The sequence below is a fragment of the Tachysurus fulvidraco genome, chromosome 23 (genome assembly GCF_022655615.1).
Source record: "Tachysurus fulvidraco isolate hzauxx_2018 chromosome 23, HZAU_PFXX_2.0, whole genome shotgun sequence".
Taxonomy (NCBI): Eukaryota; Metazoa; Chordata; class Actinopteri; order Siluriformes; family Bagridae; genus Tachysurus; species Tachysurus fulvidraco.
In genome coordinates this window covers 5,029,227-5,057,196 of record NC_062540.1, presented here as the reverse complement: position 1 = coordinate 5,057,196, position 27,970 = coordinate 5,029,227, and the positions used below count along the sequence as shown (strand labels likewise).

General features: G+C 37.8%; 2 protein-coding genes across 12 annotated transcripts; both read left to right on the top strand.

Moving 5' to 3' along the window:
- Positions 1–856: 856 nt before the first annotated feature.
- Positions 857–12,864, top strand: pfkfb1 (6-phosphofructo-2-kinase/fructose-2,6-biphosphatase 1). Of its 9 annotated transcripts, XM_027144571.2 has the most exons (15): positions 4,529–4,719; positions 5,755–5,817; positions 6,405–6,530; positions 7,083–7,179; positions 7,316–7,382; positions 8,023–8,097; positions 8,210–8,266; positions 8,356–8,477; positions 8,569–8,776; positions 11,011–11,157; positions 11,240–11,344; positions 12,003–12,132; positions 12,228–12,290; positions 12,375–12,458; positions 12,552–12,864. In XM_027144571.2, the coding sequence occupies exons 3-15, from the start codon at positions 6,437–6,439 to the stop codon at positions 12,689–12,691; spliced, it is 1,389 nt and encodes a 462-aa protein (XP_027000372.1). In that variant the 5' UTR covers positions 4,529–4,719; positions 5,755–5,817; positions 6,405–6,436; the 3' UTR covers positions 12,692–12,864. The 9 variants fall into 9 exon arrangements, with proteins under 9 accessions (XP_047662892.1, XP_047662895.1, XP_027000369.1 ...); XM_047806936.1 differs by lacking the exons at positions 4,529–4,719; positions 5,755–5,817 and adding an exon at positions 857–1,012; XM_047806939.1 differs by lacking the exons at positions 4,529–4,719; positions 5,755–5,817 and adding an exon at positions 858–1,012 and having other exon boundaries at positions 12,375–12,439.
- A 553-nt stretch (positions 12,865–13,417) lies between these two features.
- Positions 13,418–27,965, top strand: itih6 (inter-alpha-trypsin inhibitor heavy chain family member 6). 3 transcript variants are annotated; one of them, XM_047806931.1, is made up of 17 exons: positions 13,418–14,438; positions 16,015–16,050; positions 17,315–17,469; positions 19,326–19,436; positions 20,383–20,630; positions 20,908–21,077; positions 21,168–21,284; positions 21,379–21,550; positions 21,662–21,939; positions 22,068–23,265; positions 24,349–24,375; positions 24,581–24,598; positions 24,680–24,733; positions 24,920–24,973; positions 25,115–25,228; positions 25,938–26,312; positions 26,991–27,965. In XM_047806931.1, the coding sequence occupies exons 1-17, from the start codon at positions 14,328–14,330 to the stop codon at positions 27,257–27,259; spliced, it is 3,507 nt and encodes a 1,168-aa protein (XP_047662887.1). In that variant the 5' UTR covers positions 13,418–14,327; the 3' UTR covers positions 27,260–27,965. The 3 variants fall into 3 exon arrangements, with proteins under 3 accessions (XP_047662887.1, XP_027000412.2, XP_047662888.1); XM_027144611.2 differs by having other exon boundaries at positions 24,677–24,733; XM_047806932.1 differs by lacking the exons at positions 13,418–14,438; positions 16,015–16,050 and having other exon boundaries at positions 17,336–17,469; positions 19,326–19,503; positions 24,677–24,733.
- Positions 27,966–27,970: the final 5 nt, after the last annotated feature.

Genomic DNA, 27,970 nt, shown 5'->3' with positions numbered 1-27,970 from the left:
TGTGTGGATGAACACTATACACTATACACTTCTACATTGTTCTTCATCTTCTCCAGCTCCCTTAACTTTATATTAAGCCTAGTTGAAAAATAAAATACCATTCAATGTGTATGGTTTAACATCGTTTTCTGTTTGTTTTAGTGCAGTTGTGTAGTTTATGTTGTACCAAAATCTTTTTAACACTGAGCAAAAATATTCAGTCTATAAGTGAGACAATGGCACATTTAATGACACACAAACAATGACAAGAAAACCTGACAGACAGAAACCAGAACTTTTTAAACAGGGGCAGAAACATGAAGCAGATCAGTGGGACATGCTGGGGCTGTTGGGTAATATAGTATAGCATTACCATGACAGCTACCAGTTTTTTATATTTGTGTAAATATATGGATAATGTAAATTTACAGCATTTTTTCCAGACACCCTAACATTTTTTTTTATACAACCAAGAGTTAAAGGCCTTGGTTAAGGGCCCTACAACAGTAGCTTGGTGGACCAGGGAATTGAACTCACAATCACAATGCGAATGATGCATGATTTTTCTCCATTAGATCAGTGTATAAACCCAGCAGCCCCATTGAAGATACACACAAATGATCCTAAAACCAACCTGAAATTTGAATACTACTATATCATTGTGTATACCTGAATATCCATTATAGAATCTTAGACAGTCTTGACTGATATTGCATGCAAGTCTCAGTGGAAAATGTTTGTAAATGCTAAAAGCCACAGCATGACATTTGCTCTTGTTATGTGTGATGTGTGTGCGTCGTGAACTCTTGGGCTGGATGATGTTAAAGGCCAAGGTCTAGCTGCTCAGATCATATGTCTGTGTAAAATGAGGGTGGGTGAGGGACACAGAGCCAAAATAACACATAATAAGAGCATCCAATAGATACAACAACAAGCACATGGCACGGTGGAGTGTTCAGTCTCTTTCTTTTCAGTTTTCTTACAGCAATGGAAGCGTTTCGTAAAGATTTGCGCACTCGCTGTGACAACACAGGTGAGCACCATGAGGATGCTCTATAATGCTTTAGAGATGATCCATAAGTGAACCATTAAAAGGCACACTAATAGACTAACTGCATGTTTTCCTCTATGAATAGATTTTGGATAGAATTTGCAAAAATAGTTCCACTGTTAAATACTACCATGTGAAACAAATGGCCAGTGTGTTTGATGGCCAACTTCCGTTGATTAGCACTAAAGCTAAGAGGCTAATATAGCTAGCAGTCAACAAAGGGGTGTGTCCATACTCTTGATCAAAGCACACCCTGTTTATCATGTGATTTATTGCAAAGTATTATTTTTAATATATTAAAATAACCTATAGTAAACTGCAGGAACTATGCAGGGATGAATGAGTAGTACTATATTATATAACTGTTGATCCTGAGTAATTATTCAGATGTAATAATAAAGTAATAGTTTGGTTGTTCATTATGACCCACATACTTCTACTTCAAGAAGTAATGCAGGTGATTCGTTCTCAGTTTTACAAAATAGACATGGGAAGAATTTGGGCTTGTATTTACATAACATATTTTGTGTAAGACTTCTATTAGATTTGTCTCATAGTTCCAGTACAAAACAAACACCAAACACTGATATTAATAAATCGTCAGACTACATCATGCTTTGTGTATGTTTGGAAACCCATGCATGCTTTCACAAGGATTATTAGAAACTCCCTTGGGTTCAAAACAGCCACTGCTAACATACTGACTGGGTTACGTCACTTCAGCTGGTCAGGCTTTTAATAGCACCAGATATTCATTGAGTCTCTGTTAGAGCAGAACGCTGATATTTTATAAAATATTTTATGTGGGTCAAGAAAGTGTTTAATTTTGTGTGTTTTTACTATTAGTTTACTTTGTCTTTTTGTCGAATCTTTTTGATGTTATATACAGTATGTGTAAAAATACCTATGTAAGTATACACTAGGCTTACAGAACAAAATCTCACGGTCTCTGCTTGCATTTTTTACCTTGTTCAAAATCATTTGGTTTGGAGTGAAAGTCAACATACTAACTGAAAAACAAGTTGTGGTTAAGTCTTAACCTCACTTTGTACTTTGACATGACTCAGAGGAAGCCCTGCTTTGCTGACTGTTGTGCACATTTTTCTGTGGGAGGAAAGCACGTCATAAATGATAATGCATTCATACACTGAGATGCACAGAAAGGCACACCAACCTACCTAGATATAATATGTTGATTACAAAATGTGTAGTAAACCACATGCTTCCTGTAGCTTCTAGAAGCACTTTGTGTTAACTGATAAGTTGTATGCATTTTACACTAGTTACCTCCCTGCTTTTTGATTGCATCAGTTGTCTACTCTTTTTCATCTTTTTGCCTCTATCTATTTCTTTTTTGTCTTGGTCTTGTCTAAAGGCTAATTATCAAATAGCAAAAAATGATTCCCCAAATCAGCATTGAAGTACACCATTACAACCTGATTTTTTTTTCCTCCAAATATACTTTTATATTGACCTTTTTTTTTCTTTAACTAAAATGATACATTTCACAAAGCTGTGTGCTTGAGAGAAATTTGCAAGGATAATGTTGAGTCTTTGCTAAAATGATCCCAATAACTAGCTAACTGCAAGCAACTAGTTAATAATGAAAAGAATTGTGTTTTCTGTCTTTATCTAGTCATTCTGTCCTCGTTAATTGTTATTTTAGGTTGCTACGGCTATTATTTTTTTACGTTTTGTTTGCTAAGCTGTTAACACGTAGCTAGCTAGCTAACTAACACGGCTTGGTTATTATACTGTTTGCTTTACTAGCAGAGTAAAAATCTGGCTTATCTCAACTTGAGGTTTTTCTTTCACTTAATACTTTCAACTTTATGCACCATAAATTTCTTTGTTATCTATTTACACATTGTATTGAGCAACCATTTTGTACAGTTACAGCTAGCTCTTAGCATTTTTAGTCTGTATCACAGTTTTTTCAACACTGGTGTGGAAAATTTTAGGGTTTTGGTTTTGCACTGTTCGTTTACTTACTCTTGGTTTCATTTGATAAGGATCTCACTTGTCTACAACACTACTGTAAAGAGATAATGTAGTACAGTACATTAGCTATATGGAGCCAAACATGGTGTGTTTTATAATACCATTGGATATATCTAGTCAACCAAGGTTTTGTAGTTTTTGTTTCTTGTCGTTCTTCTACTTCTTTAGTTTTGCTATCGTTTGGTTTGAGCCTTTGTCTCCTGTGTGACTAATAATAATAATAACAAAGGCCGTAATTAGCATCTCTGCTGCAGGCAGAAACCTTAAATGAAAAGGTTAATCATTGAAAGTCAGTTTGGAAATGAAAAGATTCCCAGTCAATACAATGTTTAACAAAGAGGCCAAGTAGAGAACTGAGGGGGAAGATAATAGTGACTCTCATCATGATAAACATCTTGGAGTGCATTCTAAGAGCAGACAGCACACAGAATCAGACGTGATTCAGGCCATCTAATCTTGTTAGCAATCATAAACAGTCTCCGACCTCTCAGGCTTTTAGATAATGTACACTGCTGACTGCGTATAACTGATTTGTGTTTTGTTTGTGTTGTTTTACCAAACTTGCATTAATTTATGTACTGGAAAATTAGTTGAATGTTCTATAAGGAGACTAGTTACCACTTATCTGTACTTTAAATGTGATTTCATTAATGTTTCTTTGTTAGTATAAACAAGCCATGTGTTTGAAACAGACAGAAATACAGATGAATTGAGTGACGAGTCACTGATCATCAAGCTTGCAGGACAAACAAAGACTATGTATTATTAAAGCCTGTTTCCGCAATCTTTGAGAAAATAGTACACAGAATTGACTTCAAATCTTATCTTACAATTTATCTTGTGATTTCAAATTTATATCATGCAATTGTGACTTTTTTTGCTTATAAATGGAAGTTATTTTCATGAAACTGTGACTTTTAAGACATGAAATTTGACAAAATATTTAGGGACAAAAAAGTGCAAATAAGGAATCAAACCTATTTGTGGTATTGGTGTTATTAGACTGCACTAGAGGATAGCTTAAAAAAAAAACTGTGAGATATTAACTTGTAGTTCCAGGATAAATAGTCAGACTTGTGTGATATTATTGTGATCCTGAGATATACAATGTCACATTTTAGAGATTTCTGACAACAGTTTCTTACATAAAAACAGTCCTGAACACATTAAAACTAACTGCTTCTGGTTTATATACAGATATAAATACTGATGTTGTTAGTGGTATAGATTTACACCAACAGTCTGTGCTGTGCTTTAGACAAGAGCTACCCAGTAATGATTTCTTGAACCATGAATGTTTCATTCTTAAACTCGAACTGGCTTCTGCTTGCTGGGATGAACATGACTGAACTTAGGAGCCTTGTGTTCCCAGATGGTTAATGAATCGATCCCGTATGTCTCTGTGTCGCTTGCTTACTGCTCTTCTTATCACAGTCTCCTCCTCTTTTCCCTCCCCATGCTCCCTTCTCCAAGGCAACAGTCAGGTGACCTCATAAGGAGCAGCACTCACAGGAGTCTGCTTTGTGTATGAGTGTGAGACTGTGACGTGGTGACTTTACACTTAGACACAGAACAAGGCAGTTAAATGTTAAATGACATGTCCACAGAACAGACAGAACTCATGCAGACCCCCTTGCTGAAAATCTGGGTGCCTGGGGCTGGAGGCTCCGTGAGCCAAAGGAGAGGCTGTGAGTGTGGAAAATATTTTCATGTTTTCTTCTCCTTTTTATTATTGTGGTTTTTGGTCCTAGAGTGCTGATAGTTTAGTGGATATCTCACATCTCCATTAACAAACTGTTGCTGAATATTTTTTTCAAATTAAATGTTTCAGTGTTTTAGATAATCTACCTCCATTTAAACTTTTTTCTTCTAGTTTCTGGGGTTTTTTTTGTTCAGTTTTTTTAATTTTGGAAGCAGTAGCTAGACCATGCAAACTATTCCTTCTTTCATTGACTGTTCTGATGTTGGCTGTGCTTTCAGCCCATGTGTTCTGTCTGTCTATCAGTAGCCAAACATAGCTGGAAAAAAAAAAACTATTTCAATGATTTATAGAAGCTGAAAATAGTAATACAAAAACTGGGAATGTGACACATCATGCTTGAAAAACCAATCAAGCAATTACTATTTTTGCTAAAATTTGGCCAGAAGATTTGAGTGGTGTATTGCAAGTTAATGACTGCTGCTAAAGTGATTATCTGTCCCATTGTCCAGCCTGAGAAATAGAGGACTGGGCAGCATGCTGTGAGGAGGCATGTGGACTCTGATGGCCCTGGGCAGTAAAGAACCCCAACAGTGTTTTCATGAACATCTTGGTAGGAGGGTGTTCCTGTATATAAAGCAGTAGAGGGGATGGGCAGAATTGTTCAAGCTGTTCTCCAGCACTGCTTCTTCTTCATGGTTACTTAAATAAGTAATTTTCCAATTCATTTGATTGTCCTGGTATGAATATTTTTCAGGCGACTGACATCCCCTGCTGTGGTGTTAATATAAAATGAACAAGAGGATAAAAGAGAAAGGAATTGATAGAAAAGACTGTTCTTGTCTTTCATGTAGAGCACATCAGTGTAATCAGTCCAGTCCAGCTGTTTAGTTTAGTATGATGTTCATGTAGACTCCCAGGTACTGTGCCAAAGTTCAGATCGGTTTGCTGTCCAGCTTCTCAAAAGGTGTCTCTTTATTATGTGAGACAAAAGTGCTAGACTGTCCTGTCTTTGTCATTGCAGCTGTACAGGAAGACATCCTGTTCTAAGGAAATTTCTGCCCGTACAGAAAAACTAAAAGAACAGGTACTGTGGCATTCCACTGCAATACCACAGGGCTGGATCCAACACACCCCACAACCTTGCCTTTTCCCAAATCTCTTCAGTCAGTTCTCAGACAGACCGATTAAGATAGACTATGGTGTTGCTCTTAGTGGGGTAAACAGGGTGGTGTCCTCAGTGGGGGGTCACAGAGACTGCATTAAGAAGGAAAGGGGGTGGGGTTGGGATTTATGACTTGCCTGAAACAACTCGTTAAAAGAACTGGAATATATAGGGGTGGGGTGGCCTGCGGGGAGAATCTTCTTCAAATTGTTCTTTGCTATTTTGCCCTAACTTAGTCACTTCTTGAGCTCTGACTGCACCCCTGTGAAAGCACTCTTCTTTTTGTTTGATAAGTCTTTCATGTTCTGCTTCGCTATTTTAAAAAGATCACATCTTTTTTCAGATAGTCAGATAGGAATCTCTTATACAGTGACCAAGCCCCTAAGATCGAATTTCCCCAACCACTGCTAAACTTTCGTTTCAAATTGAGATCATTATTTAAACTTTCTTTTCTTCCCTATTGGGAAAAGTATACTGTTGTATTCATTGTGGTATTTGTTATTCTGCAGCATCCCGACCCCAGTTTACAAACTCTCCAACTATGATTGTAATGGTGGGGCTGCCTGCCAGAGGAAAGACTTATATCTCCAGAAAGCTTACACGCTACCTCAACTGGATTGGAGTCCCAACTCAAGGTGATCAGACAACCTATAGCAGAAGTTCTTAATTCAGAATCTATGATCAATTGCATGGTAAAAATATAGACTGCCTGAAGTTATCTGCATCTATGCCAGAGCTCCATGTAGAGCCAATTCTGGAAAGGTAGAGTATAGGATCCGGAAGTTTCTGTTAGATATTGCCCTGTAATACCACGAGGGCTGTAAAAATGAAGGATCAGAGTTTGATTTAACTCAGGCTTAGTGGTTAAAGCCCAAGCACTGCCAAGCTGCCACTTTTGGGTCCTTGAACATGGCCCTTAACTATGTCTGTTCCAATGATGCTGTATTATGGCTGTTCTCCAGCTTCCACAGACAGGATATGTGAAGAAAATAATTTAGTACATTATTACTATACCATTTATGTAAAAAAATAAAATCAGCAAGGTTTTATATATTAAAACATATTTATTAATGTAACACAGTAGTCTAAAGTATGAAGGGATGAAAGTATAATAAGTATTGAGTATAGACCCTAAGACTATCGTAAGATTGTGTATAGTTTTCAAAATGTGATCTGTCCCTCTGCAGTCTTTAATTTGGGCCAGTACAGAAGAGAAGCAGTCAAGACTTACAAAAACTATGAATTCTTCCGGCCAGATAATGAAGAGGCCATGAAGATCCGCAGGTATGGTGCAAGAAATATATACTGTATTATATATTGAAAGTTAAGATATAACAGGCTACACATGTCATGAATGCAGTGCAGTTGCCTGTGTCTGCATTGGTATTGTGTGGTAATAGTATAACTCTGTTGTGTGCAGGGCTTGTGTTTTAAAGGCCCTCAAGGACCTTGACAACTACTTCACTAAGGAGCATGGACAAGTAGCAGTGAGTAAGGGGGAATACGAGAGCTCTGTACAGCAAAAATACCTGTACAATACACCTTTATATCCACTGATATGGCAATGAAATACAAAAACATACATTTGTGTGTGTTCTTTTGGCTGCTCCTTATTCACCATTTTATATATATATATATATATATATATATATATATATATATATATATATATATATATATATATATATATATAATATTTTTTTTTAATATTAATGAATATACACAAACTAACACAAACTAAGCGTATACAATACATTATGTATAATTAGTATTGAGGATGTTATAAAAAATTAGTGTTCAAGGAAATTTGATCCAAATACCCTCCAAAAGCAGCATCAGTTTTTTTTTTTGATTGAATATCCTGATTAATTTCTAATGACTAAGGCCAATCATTTTGTTATAGGTTTCAGTTTGACTCGAAAGCTGTGCTATAGCAAAAAACCTTGACACTGTCTAATTTCTTTCCTAGTCATTCCATCTTTAATCTGAATTAAAGTATCTGAAACCAGAATGTTGTTTTAATACCAGTAGCCGGGACTGACTCTTATTCTGAATTTACCTTAGTGATAAAAAGCCATAATGGAGTGATGCAGCTGAATAAATCTATAACGACATTCTTTCACACAGGTATTTGATGCCACTAACACTACAAAGGAGAGAAGAGGAATCATCACCAGCTTTGCCAAGGAGAGGGGCTACAAGGCAGGTGCAGGGCTTCTAACGCTTACATAGAACAGAATAAACGTTTCTCCTAATTAAATAATCACACAACACACTTTTCACAATTCTTCAGCACTAAATCATTTCTTTTCAGGTGTTTTTTATCGAGTCGATATGTGATGACCCAGACATTATTGAGGCAAATATAATGGTAAGGAACAGAAAACAAGTCTAATATAATCGAGCAATTAATCTGAAGGACTTATAGATGTATTTAAATCTATTTTTGCTTGGCAACAGGAAGTGAAACTGAGCAGCCCAGATTATGAAAACTGTGACAAAGAGGAGATGGTGGAAGATTTCTTGAAGCGCATTGAATGCTACAAGATGACTTACATTTCTATTGATGAAGAAAAGGACAGGTTAAAAAAAATCATATGTTGTAAGAAATTCCTGTATGACCCCTGTATTTCAATCGATTTTGTCTTACACTTCCTAATTTGTGTGCATTAGGAATATATCCTACATTAAGATCTTCAACGTGGGCACGAGATATCTTGTGAACAAGGTTCAGGACCATATCCAGAGCCGTATAGTGTACTACCTCATGAACATTCATGTTACACCGCGCTCCATCTACCTCAGCAGGCATGGGGAGAGTGAGCTGAATCTGTTGGGCCGCATCGGAGGAGACTCCGGCCTTTCTGCACAAGGCAATAAGGTGAGACATGACCTGCTGTGTCTTTTGGGTCTGATTCACTGATTTTCAGAGATGGATGAGTTAGATGGAGGGTAAAAACCAATGAAATTATTAGGGTGAGTGTTGCATGTTTAGCCCCAGCCTTTGTTTATCATACAATTCTGTGTATTTTTCTTACTAAGGTGCTGTTGCGCTTGGTTTCACAAAAGTCCACATTAAATCATTGGTAACAGTAAGTAATCTATTAGGAATGCCAAAAGTGATGTGTTTTTATCTTTGAAAGACAAGTGTTGTGTAGCCCTATTAGACTGCTAAACCATATATACTAAAGATCTCTGCTTATGTTACTGAATATATTGTCTTTGACAATACAAAAAATGACCTGTTGCAATACATTTGTCAGTAATCTTTCTTAACAATAATTATAGTAAAAAATAATTATATGAAAATGCCAGGGTCTAACTGTACTGTATGTGTTAAGTGGTACAGCAATAATAATTGTTCCAGTTACAGTTTGTGGCTCAAATAGATTAGTCAACAGATGTATTATGATAAGCCACACATGGTTAGCCACACTATGGCCCAAATTACACCAACATTTTATGAGATGTCTTCACTTTCTGTAAGTTCCAGTGTATTTTGTGCAAGAGTGGTGACCTAAATTTGAGTTCAATGTCTTGTAGGTTGATTCAGATGAAAGTGGCAAATGCCACATCACATTTTTTTAAAATGCCCCCTTTCCTTCAGCTCTAGATACTACGACCATCCGGAAAAGCCATTTATCTATCTATCTGTCTATCTATCTGTCTGTCTGTCTGTCTGTCTGTCTGTCTGTCTGTCTGTCTGTTTATTTTTCAAAATAACAAAAGTTGGGCATACATATCATAAAGCCTTTCTGCCCCCAAGCTTGTGGGTTTCATCCTGAGTCCAAAGTATATATAAAGTATATCTATCTCTCTGGTCTTTCAAAACGTTCTGAACACTACGAACACTATATTGACCTGAGCGGGTGCTCAGTTTCATTACACGTTAAACTGAGGGACCAGAATGTACTATGGTTAAATAGATGGATGTACTTTATCTGATCCCAAAGATCCGATAAAGATCCGATCACCTAATCTCGGTATAAAACCATGACCTTTGAGATGACCTTTTTATCAGAACAATACCATTACACCAGCTACTATCATGTTGCTGCATGAAGTATAGTATGTTTGTCCAGTAATGCATTAAAAAAACAAGTTGTGCTAACAATCAAACAAAAATATCTAGTATGGCCTTACTCTGTCCATTTATTCTGCAGCTTTATATGCTTTCTATTAACATTTATTATATTATATACCATTATGTACCTTGCGTGCTGGGGATAAGCCATTGTGTTGTCTGTGTTTAAGGTTGAATTGTTTTATTTTAGTGCTCCATCTGTGTTTCCTCTTGTTTCTTTAAAGAAACTCAAAGGTTGTTTCAACACCTGGGGTTCTGTTAAGGCTTTTTAACTTAAAAGAAATTAGATTTGAATGAAAAAATTGGAAGCATGCATTTAATCACTGAAAAAATGAAGATTCTCAGGTAGAAATATCTTTACCCTGAATTTAACGCTTCACTGAGGGTTTCATTTTTTTTAGCATAGAACATGCACAAAATGTGGTTAGCAGACACAGGTTTTTTTTTCAGCCTAGAATTTTGGTAACATCAAAATATTACTAAATAAACTATTAGAGGTCTTACATTTCTGCTTCTCGTGAGCTTCTGGAAATTCCTGATGAGCATGAGACTTATTCAAAATATGTGGAATATTTCATGAATGCAAATGCTGGTTAGAGCAAATGTTATGAAACTAAAACTAAAACTCAGTTTTCATGATATAAAATGATAACAGTTGTTTTTACAGAAAGTATAGCATTGATGTAAAAGAAATCATTTTTGTCAGGAAAGAATAAATACTGTGGACTATGAATTCTGTTTTCTTGTGGGTTTGATTATTATTTATCTGAAACAGGTACATAAGTTCTTGCGAAGCACAATTTAACTACAAATAAAATGTTTCGTTTTTACTTTATATACTTATTTGCATACAAATCTGATTATAAATGAAATCCCAATTGTTTAATCACTACAAAATGAGTTGAACACTCAAGCATGGCTCTGACTCACTAACTCAACTCTACAGCACCATCTGCTGAGAGAAACCAGTCTTAAGAGGACCGTCCTATCCACTGATATATAAAGACTAAACGACTCTGTCTGTTTGTCAGTATGCTAGTGCTCTGTCGGAGTTTGTCAGAAATCAGGCCATAAAAGACCTAAAGGTGTGGACGAGTCACTTGAAAAGGACCATTGAGACGGCTGAAGCTCTGGGAGTCCCGTACGAGCAGTGGAAAGCCCTGAACGAGATCGATGCTGTAAGATTATATCTCTAATGTCTATACACATCACTATATTGATTAAAAGTGTACGCGTTATAATGTCAAACTCTCATGTAAGGGTGTATGTGAGGAGATGACTTATGAAGAGATCCAGGAGAACTACCCGGAGGAGTTCGCTATGAGAGACCAAGACAAGTATCGCTACAGATATCCCAAAGGCGAGGTGAGCTAGACACAGTCCAGTTTGTTTAGTGTCCAAATGGCATTTTGTTTCTTCACTTGGAGAGATTTTCTTAGTCATTGATCATTTTTGTTTACAAAGTAGCTTATTTATTTTTTTAACCTATTATATGAATCACTTTTTGATTATTTTAATAAAAGTTAGAATTAATACATTATTATGCTTAATTTTAATATTAACTTATTATAAAACATACTTTATTTTAAACTAAACTTGTATCACAATGTTGTTGAATTCTTAAATCTGATTGGCCTGCTGGATTTGTAGTAAGTCCTTGTGTATATGTAGATATGGATGATGTTTTCTCTGAGGAGACATTTTTAGAAGGAGTCTAAAAGAAGTATCCTGGTAAAAAGGAAGGAAGGAAGGAAAGAAGGGAAGTAAGGAAAGAAGGAAGGAGAAAGATAGGAAGGAATGAAGGAAAGAAGAAAAGAAAGAAAGAAAGAAGGAAGAAAAGAAGAAGGGAAGGAAGATAGGAAGGAAGGAAGGAAGGAAGGAAGGAAGGAAGGAAGGAAGGAAGGAAGGAAGGAAGGAAGCAAGGAAGGAAGAAAGCAAGGAAGGAAGCAGAGCTGGTTAATATATCATGTTTAAATTCTGATATAGCGTTACCTCAATGCTAACATTTCTGTTTAACGCACAGTCTTACGAAGACTTAGTGCATCGCCTAGAGCCGGTCATAATGGAGCTGGAGAGACAGGAGAATGTGCTGGTCATCTGTCACCAGGCAGTCATGCGTTGTCTGCTAGCCTACTTCCTGGACAAAACTGCAGGTTAAAAAAACGAAAGCCAGACTTTATTTCAGCTTTGAAATCTTCACTAATGTGCAACTCTGTGACAAAATGCTGTTGATTTGTTTTGTCCACAGCAGAACTTCCGTACCTTAAATGTCCCCTCCATACTGTACTGAAACTAACACCAGTGGCCTACGGTCAGTATCAGAAGGCATACTTTATTTTGTTTTATAAATTCAAAGCAACATTGCACATTATTTTTCTTTCATTTTTACATATAGGATGCAGGGTGGAATCTATTGACCTAAAAATCCAAGCAGTCAACACACACAGAGAAAAACCTGCGGTACTCACCAGACTATACAGTACAACAAACACACAAAATCAACAGAGCAGCATATGCAGCATTATTTCTAAATTTGTATATGAACATATTTTTTTGTTTATTTGTTTCCCAGAACGTGGATGTGACAAGACGGCCAGAAGAAGCACTACGCACTGTTCCAGAACATTTCTAACACAGCTTATACAACACTCAAGAAATGCTTCTGAAGGGGTCATGTTCAGTATAACAGTTCTGGTACACTTCACAGTTTGACTCACTCCACTTGTCTGTGTTCACTACATAACACTCCAATTCTACTAACTGCTTTCTACAGACTGTCTGTCTGTTTGTGTGTGACACACAACACACAACACTATCCAGCCGCGGCTTATTTGGAAACAATTTTTCATTAAAGAAGGAAAAATAAATCAAATATTTGGCCATTGGTCAGTTGCTGTATTGGTGTGATTATTAGTACTGTACATGTGAAGTGTTTGCATTGGAAAGATTTTTTTTAGATGAAATGTTAAACGTGTGTGTGTGTGTGTGTGTGTGTGTGTGTGTGTGTGTGTGTGTGTGTGTGTGTGTGTGTGTTTGTGTGTGTGTGTGTGTGTATGTGTGTGACAGATAGACCGACAGTGAGTGAGTGAGGGAGTGTGTGTATGTGTGTGTGTGTGTGTGTGTGTGTGTGTGTGTGTGTGTGTGTGTGTGTGTGTGTGTGTGTGTGTGTGTGTGTGTGTGTGTGTGTGTGTGACAGATAGACCGACAGTGAGTGAGTGAGGGAGTGTGTGTGTTTGTGTGTGTGTGTGTGACAGACAGATAGACCGACAGTGAGTGAGTGAGGGATTGTGTGCGTGCATGTGTGTGTTTGTGTGTTTGTGACAGACAGATAGACCGACAGTGAGTGAGTGAGAGGGAGTGTGTGTGTTCGTGTGTGTGAGGGGGTGGAGGCGGGGGGGGGGTGTCTTTGGCGTTAGACATCAGGACCTCGGACAGCAACCCAAAAAAAAAAAAAGCTCGTCTCTCATATACACAGCTCAGAACCTCAACTGTCTGAACACAGCTAACATACAGTTCTATTTCAACACTAGTCAAAGTCATGTAAATAAATACTCTGTCAAGCTTTGTCAAGTTCAAGTAGAAAAGTACTAGCGAATGCAAATTATAAATACAGAAAGGTCAGTGGGTTTTACTTTACCTGTTTGGTGCACACACATTCACACACATTCAAAGCAGCAGAAGGAAAGAAGAGGTTTTTGGTAACATGCAGAACCCGATAGATAATGTAAATAATGTTCTAAATGTATCACTGAACATTAAAATATGTCTCTAACATGTCATGTCATGACAGACTAAAAATTCTTTACAATACAATAGACATTTTTTCCTTCGCGTGATTCACACTGATTTCAGAAATGTAGCTGGGGAAATTCGGTTTATTTAATGGCAAGGAGGCTAAGATTATTTAAAGATTGTTCCAGTATCCTGATTTTAATCTTTTATTAGAAGAAAGATCTCAGTGGATGGACGTAACTGCAATCAATGAACAAAAGCTGCAGATATCAAGAGAGCACACACACAAGGCGGACATTCACGGGTTAACGGTGTGCGGATACTTTGGGGCCTCCAAACGATGGCAGGACTGCGCGAAATTTCCAGCACAGAGCTGCACTTGAACTTGAGCCAATAAACACCCCCTCTAGTCCTCTATATGTAGCCTTCCCACAGGTACGAGACAACGCGACGCGGTCCTGCTCTCTCTTGCGCACAGACCTGGATGACTTCTGGAAGTACGGGAGGGAAGGATTTACGCATTGAAAACAAGAACTACTTCTACATCACACAATGCTATATGTGTGGGTTGCATGAAGCTGACGGAGGCTGAACAGAGACATTAGATTGATTAAAAATGGTTGTGAACGTGTACGAGATGGTTGTGAGACTGCTAATGATCGTGGTGTGTTTTGGAGCAGCAGCTGAGTTCAGAACGCGTAAAGACGCACGAGGAGCCGCTTTCACGGTGAGCGTGTGTGTGTGTGTGTGTGTGTGTGTGTGTGTGTGTGTGTGTGTGTGTGTGTGTGTGTGTGTGTGTGTGTGTTTGTGCGCGCGTGTGTGAGAAGTGATGATATGAAGTGATATAGAGACGTGATTTCTGTTTAAACGTATGTGCAGTTATCTATTGGATAGTTGTTTTAAAAGCCAAGCCATTTAGTTGCAGAAAACTTCATAAAAATGATCTTCAAGAAATCTTCAATGCCTCTTGGACCCTTCTCTGATAGCAAAACTTATGTTCTAGTTGTTTTTTAAAATAAGACAACAACAAGAACAACCAAATCCTAAGTTCTGGCTTTTGTATTTTTTTTGAGAGGGCAGGAAGACAAGATATATTAGTTGACCTTTTGTGTTTAGAATGTAGACAGGATATAGGTACATATCTTGGTTAGAGCTTTCAACTGACTTTATTTTAATGCAGCTCATTAATACTGTGCTACTTTTTCCTTCATGAACAGCCAAATATCCCCACAAAGGTCAAATTAATCAGATGTTCTTATCCTTGTTCTGACGTGATTCTCACTAGAATATACAAATATTAGTCACAGATACAGATTTACAAAGAAGAAAACTGAACTTGTACCAAGTCAGTCATGTAACCATAAAAGATAATGTGACAATCACATTAATCTACCGATAAAGCCACCAGTGCGTACGATTGCACCCAGATTTAGCACACACTGTGTATTTCTCTTTCAAAAATACCTAAACAAGTCATGCATTATAGTCTGTATAATGTCTAAACAAAAGTGAAAGAATGGTAAGCCTGTGATGGCTGTTTGTTTGAACTTTCCTTGACACACAAGGAAATGATGTATGACGTGAGTGATTTTATTTTATTTATATGCACAAACACAAGCAAAGAACACACACTGACTGTTTCCCCCATTTAGCTGTTTATGTTGTATTTTCTGCATCTCCACAGGATGTATGGCAATGCACTAACACAGTAAACATCTGTGTGTGAAATTAACATCTAAGAGTTGTCTGTGTACGGTACTGATATTTACCTCCATTTGCACCTCTTTTATGAATGGCTTTGATTCAGTCTATTTTAATACGACGTCGAGCCCCGACCACGTCTCACACGTCGGCGTCAGTGTGATGGAGCAAAAGTGAAAAACAAAGTATAGGAGTGCTTTCTAGTAGTTTGTTGGTCTCTTAGCTCATTTTTTTCCAGGAAATTGCTACATTTAAATGGTAATCTAGTACATCATGGACCCCTGAGGTTGATTGCTTAAATACAAAAATATCTATTGTTAAAAAAAATAAACACTTCAGCTTGTAGTCAACTCTCATTGGTTATGCTTGTTTTAGAGTCAGATAATTCATGTGTGCCAAACACCAGTCTAAACAAAAAGGCAGCACTATATAATTAGTGTCTACAGTATGTGGCATAAACGTTCAAATAATGGGTTTTTGTACCTGCACCTTTGGCTGCATTCTCTGACACTCTTGGTAAAGCAATGTAATAATATTAATACTGAAAATGATTAAAATCAGTCATGATTAACTCTGTAATTTGTGGTATTGTTCTCCTCTAGAGATTAAGACGTCAGAGCAACACAGCTAAACCTGCAGTAAGTACTGGATTTTTTAATAAATACAATATTTTATGATTTTTCTCATAAACTTGGAAGCACAATCACTGTGTCTGCCACTGTTTTCCACCATTGGATCAATAATACTGGCACTACTGAAACTATGTTATTCAATATTTTAATTATATGTATGATGTTTAATCCTGCCAAGGATTTTATATGAAATCGTGCAAACTTTTTCCAAACACAAATGAGTTTAATTTTTCATTTTCTCAACTGTGTCACTTCTTACTCATGTATTTGTCATAAATACAGTTTTGAAATATCTGAAATTTAGGAAAAAGGCCACACCTGATGTTTCACGTCCTTTTTAGTTCACCTCTTGTAAAATCCCAACTCTTCCTCTCACTGGTAGTTAAAACGTTTACACACACACACTGAGCTCCATGATCTAAGTCCTCCACGATCACAAACATTTTTACTTGGGGATTAAGAGAAGTTATGGCTTTTCTTACAAACTGTCTTATAAAGTCTGAATGAATTTCAGTTATTAAATAATATTAATTATACTTATAGGCTTCTCTTTTTTCTCAATGCAAAAGTCAGATTTATAACATTTTCTAAATATCACGCTTTGTTTTTTTCCCTACCAAAAACCACCAACCTCTCACAATATGGCCATATAACTGATATTGCAGATGACCAGACACAGAAACCCTGCTGGCAAGGATATCTCATTTAGTCCTAAAAATGCTTTGATTAAAGCTTTAAGCTTTAAAGGCTGGATGCCTTGACATTCCACTCCAATGACTAGGTCTTGCCCTGAAAAATCACTGTGCTACAGAAACCAGAAGTACAGAAGTACCAATCACGTTCACCCTTCATATCCTGTGGCTAGATAATGATCAATAATTACCAGATACCAAAAAATACAGAATCTGTAATACATAATTTTTATATTTGCTGATACCTGGTGTAAAAGTATAGTATATATGTGCATATCACATAGGAAGTAAGGTTTTCCTAATATTTTTATAGCTACCATGGCATCCAAAGCCAGACCAGAGTGGCATAAACAAGGGCCAAGCACCTACACACACGTATACACACACACACACACACACACACACACACACACACACACACACACACACACACACACACACACACACACAGATTGCACAGATATATCATACAGTTTATAGCATGGATTCTCAACTCCACTGCTGGCGACTCACTGTTCTGCACAGTTTCACTATTATGTGCACCGTTTCCTAAACTTTAATATCTATGATGCCCTCAGCTGAAGATCACAGATTACCATGTGCGATGCACCGTCATCTCCCACTATGCTCACACCACAGTAGAGAGTACGGTGTGGAACCAGCTCCATTTCACCAAAGAGGCAGCGTTCGAGGTAGACCTTCCTCCCTCAGCCTTCATCTCCAACTTTACCATGTGAGTCCGAAATGGTGCTATTGATTTCTCCATTTTTGCTTTTCTTTTGCTTCAGTACACATCTTAAATGTATATGCTAAACAAAGAAACACTGATCCAGGATCTAAAAAGTAAAGAAAGGAACATTAACATGCAGCCATCCCTTTAATGTACTGTAATGCTTCGCATGGGACTCAATATTCCCTGGATGAGATGCCACCCTATCACAGAGCTTCACAAAGCATGGGGAGAACATGTAAACTCCAAGAAATTAAACCCTCGACCCTGAACGTGTGAGACAAATGTCCTAACCACTAAGCCACCATGTCTCCAGCTGTTAACATATTAGAACGAAAGCATTGCTTTAAACCAGTGATTTGCAAATCGGTGTTTGTAGAAATATAACATCACATTCTGTTTAGAAAACTTTACTGCGTTGTGCTTTTAGTACATATGGTACCTAGTATTTCCCAACATTCTCAAAATAGGTCAACACTGGTTCAAAAAGTGTTTAGAATTGCATTCCAACAGATAAAATACAGTTTACTCATAGAGAACTAGCAGATAGTTACTAATGACATGGAAAATCCAGAGTCAAGCTGAATTAATTGATCGAATATCTCTCACTCGATCTTCATAACCAGGTATTTGAAGACAGGACAAGAAATACTCAGTGAGAGAAATGAATGGTTTAAAAATTACCCTTAGCTAGAAAGAGGTATAATCCCAAAATAAAACTTCAGAGAAGTTCTGTTTAAGCATCGCCAGGGGAATGAAGACACATTTGTATATGACTAAGAGGCCTGAAAGCCACTTTTCCTTTAAAAAGAATCCACAGAGTAAACTGGATGCCCGCAAATAAGAAAATGGCAGACTGGTTTCTCAAGCAGCCAGGAATTGAGTTTGGGGGTGGAAGTGGTTTACAAATGGGGAAACTTTAAGCAAGATGAATAGTGGGCTTTGTAGCAAGGAGTCAGAGAGCTACCGGAGAAAATGACATGAGCTAGCCATGTTTCTCGTCCTCCTCTTGCCTACTGGAGTTTACGAAGGCACATGGCCAAGGAATACACTCTCACATATCATTATTTGTGCACAAACACATTTAGTACACATGCACGAAATACAATACACCTACACACATGCCCAGGATTGGGACCAGTTATAATGCACAGGTTGGGAAAGCATCCCATATAAATCAGACACGCCTGTATTTGCACACAAAGTTTCACACAGAAAACTATACATACAAGTGTCTTTAGAAAGCTGATGTAATGCAGGTCCTAACTGAGAGCTCTGTGTTCTTCATCTCACTTTGCCGTAAACAGCTATTCCAGATCTCGCTGGCTCACACAGCACGCATACTGTTGCGTCTGTTTTCCGCTAGCCCTTAAACTCCCCTTTCAATATTGCTCTGACTGAAACAAGCCCGGTTTGCTGCTTGCTGCCTGTTTATCTTGGTGGGTTTGAGGATTTTTATTTAAATATGTTTAGCTAAAAAGGTTTAGCTTTATATTTAGTTTCCTTGCCCCACATACACAGCATGTTTTTCTGGAGTGGGGGGGGGGGGTATAGGGGATTTTCGTATATACTGTAAGGTAACATGAAGTAGGTGTGTAACAAAATGCCACTATCTGTATCTGTATCTGTTTAGTGCTCTCAATATCAGTATCAGTGTTAAATCTGAAGTGGGCTTCGCCGAAACCGTAAATAACCTATATCCTAATTTAAACCATGAGAGCCCTGATCAGGCAGTTACTAATGATTCTGTGACTGCTTATTAGTAAATAGATTGCTAATATGCAAAATAAACACCAGAACTTGGGATTTGACATTAGTTTAAACTATTCTTTTTGTTTTTCTTTCAAATATCTCCTCAGCACATCTAACAGTAAAGTCTATGTGGCCGAAGTGAAGGAGCGAGCTGCTGCCAGGAAGATCTACGATGATGCCAAGAAACACGGGAAAACAACAGGACTTGTTGCCACCAAGTCAGTCCAAAAGTGTATTTGATACCTCCTCCTGGGATTACGCCATGTTTCTTTTGGCATTGACTGAGTGAGCAGACATCCACTTGAAAATGCTATAGGCCATATTTTTTTCAATTTTTGTTAGTGGTAAAGCAGGGGTGTCAAACATACAGCCTATAGACAGCGAACCATGCAAAAAGTTTTAATCTGGCCCACCAAATAATGTTAATGAGTGTTCTATATTACCTAGGGTTAGAGTTAGGGATAATGTTAGGGTTAGGGTTAGGGTTAAGGTGTGGGGTTATCATTCTGTTTACTGGAACTGAATTTAAAGATTTCAAAAATTTGTTTTTGTTATTTCACTATGGGCCAAAAAAGAGCAATAAACTCAGAAACAAAAAGTCACCCAGAGCAAAATGTGCTAATGACTCTGAAATCTTGTAATATGTAAATATTGTTTAGTTAATTCATTAATTAGTTATTTAATTAATGCATTTCACAGCAATTGGGTGAATACTTATGCGTTTATACTGATTTCCTCTACTTCAACATAATAGTTCTTCTTCATCTTCTTTTAATAGTTATTATTATTATTATTAATATTATTATTATTATTATTATTATTATTATTATTATTATTATTATTATTATTAGTAGTAGTAGTAGTAGTAGTAGTAGTAGTAGTAGTAGTAGTAGTAGTATTGATTATTATGGATTTTTTTCTTTCTTTCTTTTTTCAAGCCCACATTTGAAATTGGATGAAGAGTAATTTGGCCCATTATCTAAAATAAGTTTGACACTCCTGGTTTAAAGCACACAGTCCATAGGTATTTTCGTATTAAAGCATTTCACAGAGCAGTATGTGTTTAGTATGTATTATTTTGCATTATTCCTAAATGGGACTATATTAAAAGTGTCGAGTTATTCAAGTTTTATTGTCTAAGTTTTCTGTTCCTTTGGTTTAAAGGGAACGGGAGACTGAGAAGTTTCGGGTGGCTGTCAGTGTGCCTCCTGGAGTCCTCATGCACTTTTCCCTGATGTACGAAGAGTTACTGACACGACGGCTGGGACGCTATGAGCTGGCTTTGGGCCTCAGGCCTGGGCAGCCTGTACAGAATCTCTCTGTGGACGTTAATATAGCGGAGCGGACTGGAATCAGCTTCATCAAAGTGTTACCTCTTAGGACCAGTCGCCTGCTCACCAACATTGACCAAGGTGCAAATTAAAGTAACTTTAAATTGTCCGTAATCAAAATAGTTTGGGTCAGAGTTGGGTCTTAAGGCTGTTTGTTATTACATACTGTGTACTCCTGGTTTGCGGTGGTGTCTTTTAGAAGATTCCGTTTAGTAGATCCAATTCTCAGTATCATCTCTTTGAGCTCAAGGATCCTTTGAGTCTTTATTTTCTGATCCTTTTATCAATGCAGTTCCTTTAATAAACCTTAATGATTTCCATGTGTTGAAGCTCCTAAACTGTTTGCACATGCTTGCAGCTGAGGCTGAAGCGCCCCCCTCCACTCAGGTGGAGCAGAACCTACACTGTACTCACATTCATTACAACCCCAGCCTGCAGCAGCAGAGGAGCGTCTCCCCCAAAGGCATCAATGCAGACTTTGTCCTTCAGTATGATGTAGAGCAAAAAGATCTCATGGGAGACATCCAGGTTATGACACTATCATGTACACACAGAGTGATCCTTGGTGCTTCGCCTATAAGAGGTTTTCACATTTGGTTCCTGTGCTTCTTTTTTCAGGTGCATAACGGCTACTTTGTTCATTACTTTTCCCCACGAGGCTTGCCGGTCGTTTCTAAAGATATCGTCTTCGTCATTGACATAAGCGGTTCAATGATCGGCACAAAGATCAAACAGGTGTCATAAATGTGTCAATTTACCAATTTTGCTTGTTAATTCTATAATTCTTGGCCAGTATCTAGGCATCTTACATGTTTTTTTCTTGATCCAGACAAAGGCAGCGATGTTTACGATCCTGAGTGAACTACGTGAGGGCGACTACTTCAATCTCATCACGTTTTCAGATAAAGTGCAGATATGGAAGAAAGGCCGCACCGTTTCGGCCACGAAGCAGAATGTACAGGATGCACGGGATTTTGTCAAAAAAACCATTGCAGATGGCTGTAGGTGTCTATCAGTGTCCCTACAATTGACATCTTCATGAAGTCATATTTGTCCTAAATATATAGACCAATAATAACATCTTTTTCCTCTCGGTATTTTTTCTTCTCAAGGGACGAACATCAATGCGGCTCTTCTCTCAGCAGCACAGCTGATCAACTCCTCCTCTTTGTCTGATGACAGCCACTCGTCTTCACCACGACGAGTCCCCATGATCATCTTTCTGACCGATGGAGAAGCGACAATCGGAGTGACTGCACAAGAGGTCATTCTGCATAATGCTCGGAGTGTGCTGGGTTCGGTTTCTCTGTTTGCCCTGGCATTCGGAGATGATGCAGATTTTCCGTTACTGAAACGGCTGGCTTTGGAGAACCGTGGGATAGCACGGATGGTATGCAGTCAATACGTTTTGTTTTTGTGATTTACAGGAACTAGACTGTGCATTTATGAATGTTTAGGCATGAGATTACAGGCAAATGACCAATAAAATTTAACAGATTGCTCTCATAATTTCCTCAGGTTTATGAGGATGATGATGCTGCCCTGCAGTTCAAGGGTTTCTATGATGAAGTAGCAAGTCCACTACTGTCAGATATCCAGCTTTCCTACCTTGACAACCAAGCTTATGACATCACACAGGCCCTTTTCCCCAACTATTTCCAAGGCTCTGAGCTGGTAGTCACTGGGAAGATTAGGCCAGACATACAGGATCTGAGAGTTTCTCTGACAGCCAGTGGTACAAAGCAGAAGCTGATGGTAGAGAGTGAGTTTCCACTAGCCAAACTTAAGCTAAATGAGACTTCAGGATCATTGGGTAGTACCAGGGAACTGCAAGGCATCTCCAACTTTGTGCATCGCCTCTGGGCCTATTACACTATAAAGGAGCTTTTGATGGCTAAACTCAACAGCTCAGATACATTAGTTCAACGCGTGCTAACAGAGAAGGCCACCAACCTTTCACTAAAATATAATTTTGTCACTCCAGTCACCTCTTTGGTGGTGGTTAAACCAGATATTGATGAGCCATATCAAACCACTGTCTCTACAACCACAACTACACCCAGTACTACACCTACTACTGCAAGTGTGACGACTTCACATACACAAACATCAAGTACCTCTAATATGACTTCTACTGCCGAGACTTTGAACAAAAAGCAAGGTAAACTTTCAAAGCCCAATAAAGCTTCTTCCACCAAACCCATTCGACCAGATTTGCCTCTCCCTGGACATTCAGTAAACACTAATTCCCTAGACAGACATGTGGCAGCATCATCAAGAAAGAAGACCACAAATTTACCACACATTATATCTAAGACCACATCTGCATCTTTTTTGAGCAAAGTTTCCACAGTTCCCACCAGCGCCATTAGAACTGATGCTCACACCGTCCTCCCACTCAATTCCACTAGCACCGCTTCTCCACCTCTCAAAGGTTCAGCGGCACCCAACATGGCTGAAACCACAACACCACCCAGCTCAGAGAAACATCAGGTTCTGCCTCTGGATAAACCCACATTCTTATCTGACACTGCCACTAATGGAACACCTGATGTTCCTGCAGTGCAGCCAGATGTTCAGGAGGTCCCATCATCAAATGCTTCACCTGAAGATTCTGATAAGGAAATTAGCATCTCCGCTCTTATAGCTGCCTCCTTTGCCCCTATGCCAGGCATGACAGATGCACCCAATCTGTGGGAAGCTGCTGGTGTCTTAGGTAAGTTCTAAAATTTCTTTGACATTCCAGTAATGGCTGCATTTTGAGTTATAATGTTTGGTAGTTGTCATGAAGAGAAAACAGTAGGATGTAAAGGCAAACTTCATTAATGAAAGGTCATCTACATGGGCTACTGATCTACTGGTCTTGGGTATGCCCAGAAAATGTAGGCATTGGGAATATGATGCACATTTTACTGATGAGGCACACACATTTCTGATGCATGGGTATTATTTATTAATAACCATAATCTCCTTTCCCTCGCTTAATATCTTGGATATTTTTTAGACTAGAAATAGTTCTGTACTTTATAGACTTGTTGGCTTGTGCTTACAGTTTGTATTTGTTTTGGGAATTTTATTAGAGTTAGCTAACTCTCAGTGCCACAGCCCACATTTGATTCCCAAACAGGGAACCAACCCAGCCAGGGGCAGCTGCGCAACTCAGTGCGTTCTCAGTGCCAGATCCAAGCTTGCTTAAAATGGGAGGGTTGAGTCAGGAAAGACATCTGGTGTAAAACCAGAACCAAATCAAATATGTGGATCAACTAGCCCACTTGGCCTTAAAATAATGTGACCCCAAGTAATGAAACTTGTCACAATGAACCTCTATTTCTGTTTTTTGCAATTTCCATGTTTGACCCTAGGCAAATATGACTCTATGGAGCTGAAGGCCAGTGAGCTCTTCCTACAGTAGAAAGGCTCTGTGCATTGTATGCTGACATATATCTGTCAATTCAGAGCTTTCAAATGTGATTAGTATTAATTAGTATTCAACAATTTTGAATGTGGTGCTATAAGAAAGCTAGCTCTACTGTTTTTATTATTGAAAGTGCTACATGAATAAAACATTAAACAATGAACAAGGACATGATCCAAACATAATCGCTAGAACAGAATCACTAGACATGTGCAGGATTCATTTGTCTTTGCTGAAGTTTACCTCATAGTAAACATGCAAATATATTTCTGCATCTTTTGTACTAACGTGGTATAAGAAATACCGATCCTGAACAATCCCAACCCCATTTTATTTACTCTTTATAGTTGCATTTACTTAAACTTTCTCTTTTTTGTCTAACAGATGTTTCTACTGCCATCTTGACAAAAGGTAAAGCAAACGTGTTTGGTCCTTTGTGTCATTTTAGACATCTGACTTGTATTTGTTGCAGTGATTTATCTTTAAGCAGTTGTACTACAATCCTACTGTAAATGATACGTCACTATACAGTATGTAATAGACTTAGCGAGTGAGTGATTGGTTGTATAACATATAAAAACAATATTATATACAATATTCTTTATCACTTGTACAGATGCTGATGATGCCAAAGGTATGTAACTTGATTGATATACATAGTTATTTTTTTCCACTGGGACAGTTCAAATTAACGCCACTTTATTCCATTCAGTAGAGTATGATGTCTCGTATGAGTATGACAGCGACTACATCGTCCATTACGATTCTTGTAAGTCTGAAAGCACACTGCATGAACAGTATAATCGCTTCATGCAATAACGCACTGAACTATTTCTCAGTCCTTTATAACACGACCTATTTCATATACTGTACTACCATCTTCTTTTTATAATACATTGCGTCTCATGCAGTCATGAATATTTCATTCCCTATCTCTTTTTTTCTCCTTTTCCAGCCTCGCCAGACGACTCAGATATCATAAGTTCTGTGGGAATCTTCTCCTCCTCAGGTAAGAATCTTATTTTTCAATGTATCACGATAAAACATGTTTGTGCTGAAGAAACGTTTATGGATGGATGGATTTTAATACTGTTTTGGGGATTATATTATAGTTCCTTTTTATACACATTTGTTTGTGTTTTTTTTACAGTGGATGGAGACCCTCATTTTGTTGTCATGCTCCCGAAGACAAATGAAAATCTGTGTTTTACTGTTGATGGTGAGGCCAATGATGTGTTGTGTCTTCTGGAGGACCCAGTCAGAGGTAAATATAACAGTATTATTATTATTATTATTATTATTATTATTATTATTATTATTATTATTATTATTATTATTATTATTATCATTATTACATTCACACTATTGGGTGTCTGCTTGGTTCCTCTCAAGGTTTCTTCCTCCTATCGTCTCAGGGTGTTTTTCTTCACCACCATTGTCGTGGAGGATAAATGTAGATTTAAATTATAAACCATTACATTAATATAAATCATTATTATTTGGAATTTTTATATTTTTGTAAGGCTGCTTTGAAACAATGTCCTTTGTTGAAAGCACTATACAGGTGAAATTAAATTGAATTGACAATAGACACAAGTCGGCTGCAAAGTTTATATAATTCTCTCGTTCTGACAGATTTGTATAACGGCTCAATATAAACAGAATTAAAAAAAATATTTTATTCCTTACTCAATTCTCATGTTCTGTTTATAACATTTCATTTGCCCTGGCCACAACCTTATATAATAATACAGTTTAAGCATTTCAAATAATTATCTAAATTATAAGGAAATGTAAATATTTCTTATTATTAAACTAGTCTTACGGTTCATTAAATTTTTGATTTGTTGTTGTAATCTCAGGTCAGCCTGATTCTAATGTGATTGCAGAAAAACAGGTATATGTATATATTTTTTACAAATAATATCTCATTAATTATTACTTTTATTGTTTTATTCCCACCTCCCTCGCAGGCATTACAGTGAACGGCCATTTGATGTCGGCGCCTCCTAAGACTGGAATCGAGGACCACACTCGTACCTTCTTCAACAAGATAACGGTCAGAATTTCAAAAGCCGGCATCAGGATCACCTTCACAATAGACTCGGTGGTAGTGAAGGGAGAAGGGAGTGAAACTCTGTCTAGCAGAGAGAAGGGATCTTTGACACTCCCAGGCTTGAAGATTGTGCTAGATGGACAGCGGGGCTGTTGGATTGACCTCGGAAAAGGCGTCGTGTTCCTGATTCTGATCCATCGATATAGTCACCCCACTTATTTCCAGATGGAGCATCTAGGATTCTATGTGGCCGATGGCGAGGGGTTGTCTTCATTAACTCAAGGTCTACTCGGTATGTAGCGCACAATTTTCTTTTACTCATGCCGTACAAATCATTAATCACTCACTTATATGTGAGAACAAATCTATCCAATGCAAGCAAATAGCTGCACATTTAAGGGTTGAGTCATGAACTCACCACAATTTAGTGTTTCTGCCTCCTTGCTCCAGATCTTTGGTTTGATCCTGAGCTCAGTTTACTGTCTGTTATGTACATTCTGTCCACAACCATGTGGGTTTCCTCTGGGATCTCTGGATTCCTCCTCCCTGTAGGTACAGTTTATAGGTTATATTTATTTATTAAAGGGACTTCCAGGGTGTATTTGCACCTTACGCCTAGTTTTTCCTGGATAGTCTCTGTCTTCACTTGCATAGTTACATAGAAATAAACTTAAATGAAAAGCTAGCATAGAAATAATTATAGTATTATGCGGCATAGTCAATATCATATAAGGGAAGTGGTAGTTCTGTGGTTAATGTGTTGGACCATTGATCAGATGGTTGTGTATAAATATAAATGAGATCAATTTAAGTCGCTCTGGAGAAGGGCGTCTGCCAAATGTCCTGTATATAAATATTATTAGCAAGCAATAAGATTACTGTAGGTCTACACTGGAAAGGATATCATGCTACCACAGCATAATAATACAGCTCTGAACCTGAGAACATCCTCTTCCTCTTCTTCATCCAGGCCAGTTCCAACACAGCACCATGGAAGTGGTGAAGATAACAGACGTACACGATGCCATGTTCCACCACGGGCAGCTCAGCAACAACAGCACTCTGGCCTTGGGATTACTCAAGAAAGGAGATGAACAAATCCCCGTCACTTTACAGGATAAGGCTTTGAAGGACACATTGAATAAGCGCCACTTGGCCCAGTGCTGGGTGGTGCCCAAGGTGGAAGTGGAGAGGCTCCTGGAGCTGCCTTATGACAGCTACGTGGTGGATGATCTTTAAATGCCATGTGGCTACATTTCAAGCTCTACTGATTCAAAGCAAGACCATATGAAAAATTCTGGACACTGCAGCGCAACGGTGGCATATTTACTCATTACCTATTTAACATTTAAGCATAGAGAGTGTACAGCATGGCAATGTGACACTGGGGAAAGTTTGGATATCTGTAGAGAAAATACGACGAGTTACTTAAAGGCTGAAGAATCAATCAGGTGTGAAATTGGAACACACTCAAGATGAGAAGCTACAGTTCGTCAATCAATAATTATAACAAAGTCACTAAGAACTGGATTACTGGTATTGGCTTTGTTACAGAAGTATAGATTACATTTCAAAACAAATTTTTTTTTTAATGTTTTTGTGCAGAAACATATACCGTATGTGTACAAAATAATCCATTAAATGCGTATTTTTGGAAGAGTGGCACTGGATTTATTTCCCTCAACAACTAAAAAAACGAAGGCAGACATTTTTTTTAATTTTCAGCATTTTATTCACATTTGAATTTGTTTTATCTTTCATTGCACAAGACTGCTCAAACACTTGTGATAAAGTCACATCTTAGTCATCAACTTGTTTCACGTTCATTATGCCAGTGTTAAGTGTTTAGTTCCATGAAACACACACAGGAAAATAAATAATGTGCAAAATAATATTTCAACAGCTACTAGAGTTCAACAAACAAACAAACAAACAAACAAACAAAAAGAT